This window comes from Manis pentadactyla, chromosome 10 (assembly GCF_030020395.1).
Source record: "Manis pentadactyla isolate mManPen7 chromosome 10, mManPen7.hap1, whole genome shotgun sequence".
In the NCBI taxonomy this organism is placed as follows: Eukaryota; Metazoa; Chordata; class Mammalia; order Pholidota; family Manidae; genus Manis; species Manis pentadactyla.
Window position 1 is genome coordinate 41,686,273 of NC_080028.1, and position 12,167 is coordinate 41,698,439.

The 12,167-nt window shown below is 33.7% G+C and overlaps 1 protein-coding gene and 1 pseudogene across 1 annotated transcript; both read left to right on the top strand.

The window, feature by feature from the left end:
* Window positions 1-2,467: 2,467 nt before the first annotated feature.
* Window positions 2,468-3,409, top strand: LOC118926486 (olfactory receptor 6C4-like). Its single transcript, XM_036913405.2, has one exon. It carries the CDS (start codon window positions 2,468-2,470, stop codon window positions 3,407-3,409), a length of 942 nt encoding a protein of 313 aa, XP_036769300.2.
* Window positions 3,410-4,711: 1,302 nt separating this feature from the next.
* Window positions 4,712-5,944, top strand: LOC130679282 (60S ribosomal protein L5-like; annotated as a pseudogene).
* Window positions 5,945-12,167: the final 6,223 nt, after the last annotated feature.

Below are 12,167 nucleotides of genomic sequence, written 5' to 3' on the forward strand. Positions count from 1 at the left end.
TTTGGGAGAAGGGATTCATAACTAAAGTTATCCAGGAGAGACTGGGAAAGTTCTTCCATGTCCTCTAAACTACAAGTAAATATTATTATTATTTTTTAAATCAGTGTCCTAACTGTAAATATTTTGAAGATAATAAATTTTTGGCCAAATAAACCTCATTTGGGTCAAGACTTTGTTATTTGATCATATACATGTAGGACTATATATATATACGTGTGTACATACATATTCTTTTTCTCAGAATAGTACTGATCTTAAGTGTAAAGAATTATCTTTTATTATGGTGAAAGAAATATGTTTGATATAAATTTTTCTTATATAAAATTGTCATTTAATTCTTCTTTTATTTAGTAGATGATGGTATCACTTGCTAATGTAAAAAATGTCATTTTTTTCTCTCAATTTTCAGCCCTCATTTATTTTTGCATTCAATCAAGTGTTTCTAGTATGTGGTAATCATTTATAAAGCTTTGTAAATTTGCCAAAAAGTTATCATTTAGACAATGGAAATTTAATAATATTAATGGTCTTTAGTAAAGGCAATTGCTTGATGACTTACATTCTAAGTTAGAATTTTAAGTCTTAAGTAGTAAGTAGGATCTCAAACTGGAAGATTAGCATCAATATCTTCAAATTATCTGACTCACTAGTTATTTGCATGTGGAAGCAGAAAATCATTACCAAGTGTTCAAGTCCCCAAGATTTATTTTAATTAGTTGTGGCAATATTACAGTTTAATGAGCTATTTTGACATAGTAGAAGTAGTGTCCTAATATTTCTCTGAATGTAAAATATTTTTGTAAAATTTGTGTAATTTTTAATTCCCCACATTCACTTTTCAGTACTCAATATAAAATAGTCAAGATTATACATCCAGGCATAGGTAGCCATAACCTCAGTTAATACTTAAATTTACATTACTGGTACATTATTCATTCATTAAGATAATTTTTATATAATAATCTTGCATAATTGCATTGTACATTATAGCTTTTAAATATGTTAATTTAGCAGTATTTACAGAAAGACAATTATCTACAAAAGTGCAAATTGATTAAAGTTACAATATTAGGAACCCTAAAATTTTCCAAATATAATTCTACAAGGTGATAAATCTTCATAACTGAGCAGAACTGCCCTTTTGTCTGTATTAAATATATCTGGCACTTCTACCCTGATAAGAATATAAGACGTGTGACTATTACTAACTTATGAATTGTACAGTGAAAATATTCCCACACATGTAGTGATACAATTATTAGAATGAAAAGGACTTCATAATTTTTTGAGTAGGAAAAGTATTCTCTTTGTAATATTTCTTTGTATCTGATGATAGAAAATATTAAAAGAAAATTCTGATAAAATGAATGCATAAATTTAATTGGAACCTCTATTGGCATAAAAATAGCATTCAGTAAAGTAGAGCTATGATTCTGAAGAAGCAAAAATATATTTTGCATTACATTTTTATCAAATCTGTACAATTTCTGGCCTCTATAAAAACTATAAGGATATAGGGGCCTATTATTGTGGGCAACTTATTTGTTAAACTTGAATAGACAAAATGTACATACTTGATACAAATTGACTTTATGTGTTATGTTATGGTAAATTTTTATAAAGAAAATGAGAAAATATTGTTGAGGATTGTTACATAAAATCATATAGAAAGCTGAGCTTGAACTGAGTTTTAAGGAACTGTAATAGACTGGTGGGCAGATCCTGTGCACAGCAAGAAATCACAATCTGTGGATCATTTTGATTTAATATTTCACCAAGTACTGACTGATCCATATGCCTGTATGAATGGTGATGGCATTTATGGAGCCCTTGCCATGACCCAGGATTTGTATTATGAACCTTAAACACTTTATTAGGAGTTAAAATGAAACTCTGTCTAGGTTTTGAGCTTCAGTGGGTGCACAGAATTATTATTCAAAATAATAAAATTAAAATAAGCAAAAAAATACAAAATAGCAACAAGAAGAAAACAGCCACGTTCGATTTTATTGCTGTAGTTCATAATTTTTATTACTTTTACTTTGTTGGTGAATAAACTGAGAGCTAAAAGGCTATTATAAGAAATTGCAAATAAAATTTGCTTTCTAAGTTTGCTTTTATTTTATCTACATCCATGGACATCATCTAGTAGCATAGGAAATCAGAATAGGAAGAATGAAAAGGAAAAATTAAAGAAGAGAGAAAATGGTGAGGAAAAATATAGATAAATTTAGAAGAAATCATTGAAAATATTCCTAACAAACAGGACCTTTGTTACTTTGACGTAAAAGAGGAAAGTAAAAAAGATGTCTTATTTAAAACATAAAGGTAGAGAAAGATTCGTTTTAAAATTTTACTTCTAATTTTTTTTACCTTGATTTTATATTTCAAAAAAAATTTGGAACCTTTTGTTTTATTCCAATCTTTATCATTATTTATGTTTTCTCCTTTAATTTATCTGAAGTTAATGATGGGAAACCAAACATCAGCGATAGAGTTCATTCTTCTTGGGTTGACAAATGACGCCAAGCTTCAGGCTGTGCTTTTCCTTTTTCTGCTGCTAACTTATGTCTTGAGCATCATGGGAAATCTGACGATCATCTTTCTGACCCTGCTGGATTATCGCCTCCAGACTCCCATGTATTTCTTCCTCCGGAATTTTTCCATTTTGGAAATATCTTTTACCACAGTCTTTGTTCCCAAAATGCTAGTCAATATTGGAACTGGAGACAAGACTATCTCCTTTGCTGGTTGTTTCACTCAGTACTTCTTTGCCATCCTTCTGGGAGCAACTGAATTTTACCTCTTAGCTGCCATGTCTTATGACCGGTATGTTGCCCTTTGCAAACCCCTACATTATACAACTATCATGAGCAGGAGACTCTGCATTCAACTTGTCCTGTGTTCCTGGTTCTCTGGTTTTTTAGTTGTCACTGTGCCACATATACTGACTCTCCAGCTGCCTTTCTGCGCGTCCAACATCATCAATCATTATTGCTGTGACTATACTGTACTGTTGCATTTGTCCTGTTCAGACACACATTTCATAGAAGTGATGGAGTTTGTCCTTGCTGTGGTTACCCTTATCTTCACACTGGTGCTAGTGATTCTTTCATACACATACATTATCAGGACAATACTAAGAATCCCCTTTGTTCAGCAAAGAAAAAAGGCTTTTTCTACATGTTCCTCTCACATGACTGTGGTCTTACTTTCTTATGGAAGCTGTATTTTTATGTACGTAAATCCCTCTGTTAAGGATGCAGCAACTTTTAATAAAGGAGTGGCTGTTTTAAATACCTCAGTTGCTCCTTTATTGAACCCTTTCATCTATACCTTAAGGAACAAGCAAGTAAAAATAGCCTTCAAAGATATGGTCAGTAAGATAACAATTTTTTCAAGAAAGTGACACTATCTGAGGTTCATTATTAAAATAAATAATAAATAAATGCAAGACCATAAATGTGTGTGATTATAATTAAGAACTATTTTCTGCATTATATCAATATTCCTATCTGAAACTGTAGTAGAACTATTTATTTAAGATGATTTTATCATAACTTTACAGTCCTGTGAGTGTGTGTTTGTCCTCTAACACTTTAGTATTATTTTTATTTACCTCACTTATAAGGAAAAGATTTAGGGGAATTATAACTGAATTTTTCTTATCTATTGCCCTATGATCTTCAAACTCTATATCTGGCAACTGAATAATTAAATATATATCTGGAAGAAAATTACATTAGCTTGTTCATACTAGCTTAAATAATATATTAGTGAATTGATATAAAGTTGGTTATTTTCAAATTATAATATTCAGATCACCATTTGTGAGAATATGAAATAAAACTATATAAGCTTTATCCATGGTGTTAATGATTTTATAGGCTTAAATAATACTCTTTCTAAATTTCATACTAAGTTTTAAATGTTCATAATTTAATATCCTTAGGGAAACTGTCCATCACAGGAAAAAACAGACATTTCCTGAACAATTCTTGTGCATATCAATTTTTCTGAAGGCATGGGCCAGATTCATGCCAAGTGTAGTTTTAGAATTTAAAGGCTGTAGATATTTCTACTCTAATCTGATCAATATAGTGATGAAGGAAACTGAGTCAGTGAACTTCAGAAAATCCTAATAACCTTAGAGTGTGTAAACAATGTCCTAATAATGTCCCGCAGAGAAATTCATGTCCTAATATATGGAACATTGAATGCTATCTTATATGGCAAAAGGGACTTTGCAGATGTGATTAAATTAAGGGACTTGAGATAAATACTTTAGTATTTATTTGAATATTATCCTAAATACTCTGGTTTGGCCTTAAATAGAATGACAGGCATCCTCATAAGGGGGACGTACAAGGATATTTGAGTACCAGCAAGAGGTTGGTGTGATCAGAGGAACAATCACAAGCCAAGGAATGCAGGTGTTTTCTAAAAAGCCCGAAAAGGCTATGGAACAGATTCTCACCTAGAGCCTTAAAAGGATCCCGCCTTTTCTGCACCTTGACCTTAGCCAAATGGAACTTATTTCAGTCTTCTGGACTCCAGAAGTTTTATTTTAATAAGAAAATTAATTTAGGTTGTTACATTTATAAGTTATATATATAAACATATGTTTAACTTTTATGTATAAGTTTGTAGCAGTTTGTTACAGCAGCAATAGTAAGCTAAGACAGGGTGGGAAGATAATGAACTAAATAGAATGGCAGATCTCAAATCACTATCCGGTAAGAAAACACCAGACACAAAGGACCCACATACTATATAATTCCATATAATATGTAATTTCCAGAAAATACAAAGTATACTCTAAAGACAGAAAGCAGATGAATGGTTTCCCAGAGTCAGGGGCAAAGGAGAAGATGGTGTGTAAAGTGGCAACAGGGAAACTATGAGGATGGTGGCAGACTTCTGCATTAGGATTGTGGTGGTGGTTTCATGGGTATGTATTATGAAAACTCATAGAATCATACATTTTAAACAGCACAATGGGGTTTGTTAAGAGATGTTGAGAATAAAGCTTACTTCAAGATATATGAAGTGAAATTTAGAAGAAGACAAGAGGGAAAAACTGGTTACTTTGCTCAGAAATGCTTGGTGATTCAGTATAAAAATAAGTACAACACACCCAAATTAAGTATGATAGTTTGTGTGACCAACAGATATACTTGTCAGATTGCTTATGTCCTCTTAGAAGGGGGTAGGCTCGTTTGTGCAGCCTATGCTCATGAACTCCCCAAGTATGGGGTGAAGATCGGCGTGACAAATCATGCTGCAGCATATTGTACTGGGCCTGCTGCTGGTCCCCGGGCTCTTAATTGGTTTTCCAAGGGCACGATTCATGAAGGCCAAGCGGAGGTGACCAGAGAAGAATACAATGGGGAAAGCATTGATGGTCAGCTTCGTGCCTTCACCTGCTTTTTGGATGCAGGGCTTGCCAGAACTACTACCAGAAATGAAGTTTTGGGGGCCCTCAAGGGAGCTGTGGATGGTGGATTATGTGTCCCTCTCAGTACCAAACAATTCCCCAGTTATGATTCAGAAAGCAAGGAATTCATTGCCGGAGTACATCAGAAGCACACCATTGGACAGAACGTTGCATATTACATGCGTCAACTAATGCAAGAAGATGAAGATGCTTACAAGAAACAGTTCTCTCAATATGTAAAGACCAACGTAACCCCAGACATGGATAGATGGGTAAGAGAGCTCACACTGCCATATGAGAGAATTCAGTCTGTGAGAGGAAACCTAAGAAGGAAGTTAAAAAGAAGAGGTGGAACCATTCCCAAATGTCTCTTGCCCAGAAGAAAGATCAGGTAGCTTAGAAGAAGGTAAGCTCTCTTAGAGCTCAGGAATGGGCTGCTGAGAGCTAATAAACCAGATCACAATTTTCTAGGAGGTTTTTTCAGATAAAAACAATAATAATCTTACTGATCAAACATCAAGAAGAAAGAAAGAAAGAGTATAGGAGAAATTTGGTATCTTCTGAAAGACTGAACATACTAAAGGAAAATGATACAGAAAATGGAGCAATGTATGCATACTTGATAGCTAAGAATTGTGCAAAAAGTACAGAAAGTTTCAAGCCAAAGATTTAAGAAATCTGTTAATCCCTGACTTAATTAAAATTTTAAAAAAGTAAATAAACCAGCAAACCAACAAACCAACCAAAAACATCTAGGAACATCACAGTATAAGAGCTGACAATCTATATCAGGTAGGACAAAATGGTCAAGTAGGGGACAGTATGGGGGAGTCCCAGGACAGCCAAGGGAGTAGCAACTGAGTCCCATCATTCACATAGAATCTGAGTTGAATTCAGGCTGGGTTGCAGGCTTTGTTGCTGCTGTTTTGTTTTGTTTTCTTTTTCTTTGTTTGTTCTCAACTTTATTGAGTTACAGGTTTTGCACAATAAAGTGCAACCACTAAAGTTTATAAGAGGAGATTTGACATATGTGTACAGATATGAAACCACTACCATTATTGAGATAATGGACTTCAAATTTCCTGTAGGCACTCTGGAAATCCACCTCTGAATACTTTGTAATGTTTCAATTTGGCTAGGCTCAACTGTTTGCTAGGATTTCCCTTTCCTGTACGCTTCCTACTAGGGCAGACCACAAGAAAGATTATCTGGGATATTTGGAGTGGAAGTGAAGCAGAGCCATTGTGTAGCTGGCACACATTGTTGCTTATTTGCTAATTTTGTGTGTAGAGGCAGCTTCAAGGCTTATGATTATTCTATTTTCACCTGGATCTTTTTTTCAGCATCTCCAACTCCAGACCCAGGTATGTATGTTTAACTCCATCAGAAAGTGCCCTGGCTTCTGTAGGATACCAATGAAACCTACTTCAGAAGCAGTAAGAACTAACACACATTTCAGTTATTCCTCATGTGATTCTGTCCAAGATAGACACAGACTTGACATGCTTCACAAAAATGAACTCAAAGTGGATCATGGACATAAATGTACACTGCAAAACTCTAAAATTTCTCAAAGATAATACAGGAGAAAACCTAGATGGCTTTGGGTATGGTGATCATCTTTTAGATACAACACCAAAGGTGTGACCCCTGAAAGAAATAATGGAGAAGCTGGACTTGACTAATTAAAATTTTCTGCTCTGCAAAAGATACTGTCAAGAGAAGACAAGAGAAGACAAGCCACAGACTGGGAGAAAATATTTACAGAAGACACAACTGATAAAGGACTGTTTCCCCAATTGTACAAAAATACATAGAACTCAACAATATGAAAGGAAATAACCCAATTTTAAAAATGGACCAAATATCTTAGCAAACTTCTTACCACAATGGCATGCAGATAACCAATAAATACATGAAAAGATGATCTATATCTTATCATCAGAGAAATGCAAATTAGAACAGCAGTGAGAAACCACTATACAACATGAGAATGGCCAAAATCTGGAACTCTGACCCCAGCAAATACTGGTGGGGATGTGGTGCAGCAAGAACCCTCTTTAATTGCTGGTGGGAATGCAAAATGATGCAGTCACTTCAGAAGGTAGTTAGGTAGTTTCTTATAGAAGTAAACATTCTCTTACCGTATGATGCAGCAATTACCCATCTTGGTATTTATCCAAAGGATTTGAAAACTTATGTCCACATATAAACCTGGATACAGATGTTTATAGCAGCTTATTCATAATTGTCCAAACTTGGAAGCAACTAACACATCTTTTAGTAGGTGAAAGGATAAATAAACAGTGGTATATCCAGACAGTGGAATATTACTCAGTGCTATAAAGAAATGAGCTTTCAAACCATGAAAAGACATGGTGGGAACTTACGTTCATGTCACCAAGTGAAAGAAGCCAATCTGAAAAGTCTACGTATTGTATGATTCCACCAATAAGACATTCTGAAGAAGGAAAAAGTATAGAGACATTAAAAAAGATCAGTGGTGCCAGGAGTTGGGAGCAAAGAGTGATAAATAGGCAGGGAACAGATTATTTTTAGAGCTTTGAAAATACTCTATGTGGTACCATAGTGATGTTTATAGATAGATGATAGATTGAAAGATAAATAGGTATAGTTAGTTAGGTAGATAGGATAGATGCAGTTAGATAGGTAGACAGTTGTTATACATTTGCCTGAACTTACAGGTGTACATCACCAAGTTAACCATAATGTAACCTATGGACTTTGAGTCATTATGATGTGTCAGTGTAGGTAACCAATTTGTAACCAATACTCCACTTTGCTGGGAAATATTGTAAATGCGGAGGCTATGCATGTCTGAGGTTTGGGGGAATATGGGAAATCTTTGTATCTTCATTTCAATTTCATTGTGAACCTAAAACTGCTCTAAAAAATAAAGTCTTAAAAAGTTTGTCCCTTTCTGGGTGAATATCCAGGAATATTTGTCCTGATGGTGTTCTCATAACTATTAAGGAAAAGCTTAATAGACAAAGAATATAAAGGGTACATTTTTTCTTGTTTTTCATTTTCTCTACCTTTTAGGGCTTATTTTCTACCTGAGGATAAGGAAAGTCTGAAAGCCACTAAGGGTGGAGAGGTACAGGTGGGGCAGAGAACATCTATTAGATAAGACCATTAGATAGGCTCATTGGGTTATGAGTAAAGAAAATCTAATCTGAAATTCCAAAGAATATTAGCTTTTATATTCTTTTATGAATATAAAATTATATTAGCTATGGTTGGTTACAGGAAATCAAAATAAATGATTGGTGTTCATATCTTTCAGTTCTTTTGTTGGCTCTATTTTTTCCTTTTTTATACTCTCTTTAGGTGAGATAAACATGTTCTATTTAATGGGTTTTTTGAAAGACCCAAGTTTATTTTTTCATAACTCTAACTAAGACATAAATGAGTTTTCTCTAATATTTACAAAAATCTATTGAATTGAGCTTTACTGAACTGACTTTGGCCTCATGCCGAACACTGATTGAGTGCTTGTCTGTAGAGAGAAAGTGGTCATTTGGGAAGCCTGTGATAGAAGTGGCACCTTGGACTAATCAGGGAGTACAAGGCATTAACTGGCTGTTGTTTATGGACCCAGATATGGTTCATAAAAGTCACTCTATCAAAAATAAATACATAAATAAAATGATAGAGATAAAGATAGAGGTGAGAGAGAGAGAGATTGAATATCCTAGGCATACCACAACAATTATCTACTTTAAGGTAATTTGACTAGATACCAGGCCATATGGTAAAACCATAGGAAGCATCCTCCAAGCACATAACGCTCTATTACAGAGCTTTCTAGATTTTTAAATGGCATGTTACCTATGTACAATGACAAGACACTACAGTAAATTACAATTCCAGCCAGATGTAGCCAGCTTGAGAGTTCCTTGTTGCACTTTCCCATGCAGCCCCCAAACTGAAACCATTACTATCCTGGCATATCTGTAAACCACTCTTTACTGTAAATTTGTTGGGGAGAGCTGATACTGGATAGAACTTAGCTTTTGGAATCTAGCAGAAATGAATCTGAATTCTCTCTTGCTAACTAGCCTTATGACTCTTGTTAATTTACTGCAACTCTTAGAAGTTTATTTTTTTACAAGATAAAATCAGAATAATTTATGTTTTTAAAAAAAATCTGGTTAGTATACATAGACACCTGAGATGATTATCACCTCAAAATAGTAGTTCTTATTAATGATTCAAATAATATTAAATAATATTTTCCAGCCTAACTCATTACAGCAGGCTGTCTTTACAGATTTGGAAGGGAAGTCTTCTTCATAAATACAAGTGTTTGTAAATACTACCCCTGTGTAATTGTCCCTAGTATCACATGCAATAGTTTTAGAAACTGGGGTGTCCAGGGTTTAGAATTTTGTGGTACTGATTCCAATAAATGCAATGTCAAGGAGGAAGACTTTGCATAGAATTAATATAATTTTGCTTGTCCCTTTTCTCTTATAGTCAGAAATTACTGTCTTTGTTACTACTATAATATTTGAAAATGTAAGAAAGGAGCATGGATAACTTAATCAAATCTGTCAAATGTAAATTAGGACATAGTTGAAGAAAATTATGTAAATTGGAACATTAACCACGTTAAACACCTTCTGTCTTGTTTTTCCTAAGCTAATTTTTAAATAATATTTATTATATAAATTCATAAATGCACACTATAGAGAAAATAATGAATACCCATGAACTCACCTTTCTGCTTCAACTATTGTAAATTATGTTATTTTTATTTTTTATCTCTCTCCCTAATATTTTTGGAGCACATTTAAAAAATGAACAACAAATACCATATTTTTTTCATTGCTATTCATCAGGGAAATGCAAATCAAAACCACAATGATATATCACCTCACACCAATTATAATGGCCACTATCCAAATGGCAAGAAATAATAAATGCTGATGAGAATGCAGAGAAATGGGACCCTCCTACACTGTTGGTGGGAATGTAAATTGGTGCAACTGCTGTGGAAAGAAGTATGGAGGTTCCTCAAAAAACTAAAAGTAGAAATACTGTTTGATCCAGTAATTCCACTTGTTTGAATTTATTCAAAGAAAACAAAATCCCTGATTTGAAAAGATAAATGCACCCCTATGTTTATCATCACACTATTTGTAATATCCAGGATATGGAAGCAACCTAAGTGTCCATCAGTAGGTGATGGATAAAGAAGATGTGGTACATATACACAATGGACTATTATACAGTCATAAATAAAGAAATCCTGCCATTTGCAACAACATGGAGGGATCTAGAGGGTATTATGTTCAGTGAAATAAGCCAGATGGAGAAAGACAAATACCACATGATTTCACTTATTTGTGGACTATAAAAACAAAGCAAAACAGAAGGCACGTAACAACATTAGACTCATAGACACTGGGAAGTGACTAGTGGTTAGCAGAGTAGAGAGGCTGGGCCGAGAGGGAGGGAAGGGTGAGGGGGATAAAGGGGCACAGTAATTCACAATCACAATATAAATTGTTCACAGAGATGGTAGTACAGCATGGAGAATATAGTCAGTGATTCTGTAACATCTTTCTATGTTTATGGATAGCAACCACACTAAAGGGGGTGAGGATTTAATAATATGGTAAGTGTTGAACTACTGTGTTGTACATTTGAAGCCAACATAAGATTGTGCATCAATGATGCCTCAATAAAAAAGTCATATCATTTCGGTCCCTAAACACTCCATTATTTAATTCTAACAAATGAGGAATTTAAAAACATGAGTCCAATGACATCATTACACTACATATTTTTAAATTACTCAACTCCTTAAAAAATGTCACTTTGCAGTTTATTTAGATAAGCTAGTATCAATTTGAAGTTTTGTAATTGTAATTTCTTTTAAATCTAGAATAATGTCCCCTATTATCTTTTTTCCTTTGTTTTTGGCTTGTTGAAGTAGTCGGGTTTTTTCATAAAAAATATACACATTCTCAACTGGATAGCTTGGATCCTTATAGTGTTCTACATGCTCACCTACACCCTGTATTTCCTATATGATGACAGTTGCATATAGACTCTGATTTTTAAATAAACATAGAACTTCAATTTTTCCACAAGCTCTTTTAAACCAAACTTTTCTTACCTATGATCACACTTTTGTTACTAGCAGTTGGTATGATTAAATAAACTGATTTGATTTTCTGGTTTCTGTTATGACTATTTTTTATTCATAGTTAGATTATGTGTGCTTGTAAAGGACTTATGTGGTCTCATTTGTTGTTGTTTTCCTAATAAGATATGTTAAATATATCTAATAATATAAATGGTTTGTAATTAACATTTCCCTTTCATCCAGTAATTATTTTATTCTCTTAAAGCACCCTTAAACACTTCTCAAAATAAAGTAAGTGGTTATTACTATGTTATAGATAGAGAACCTAGTTCCAAGATGAATAAGGAAGAGCTGGTTAAGTGTCAATGTGATCTCTTTATGGTCTGTTTTATTCTTAAAGTTACCTAGATTTAGCATACACACGATTCAATATTTATTTAGTTATATAGAATGAACTATAACATAAACGTAACATACCATATATTTTTTAATTATATAAGCATAGAGGTTGTTTTTCAATTCTCAACAAAAATAACTTTTTAATCTCAGTGTCCCACTTTCGAATATCTTCATTTAAAACAATAAGAGCATGTGTATCAAGACATGAAAAGC

Excerpts from the sequence above, each read along its gene's own strand:
- LOC118926486 (XM_036913405.2), top strand. The coding sequence starts at position 2,468 with ATGATGGGAAACCAAACATCAGCGATAGAGTTCATTCTTCTTGGGTTG.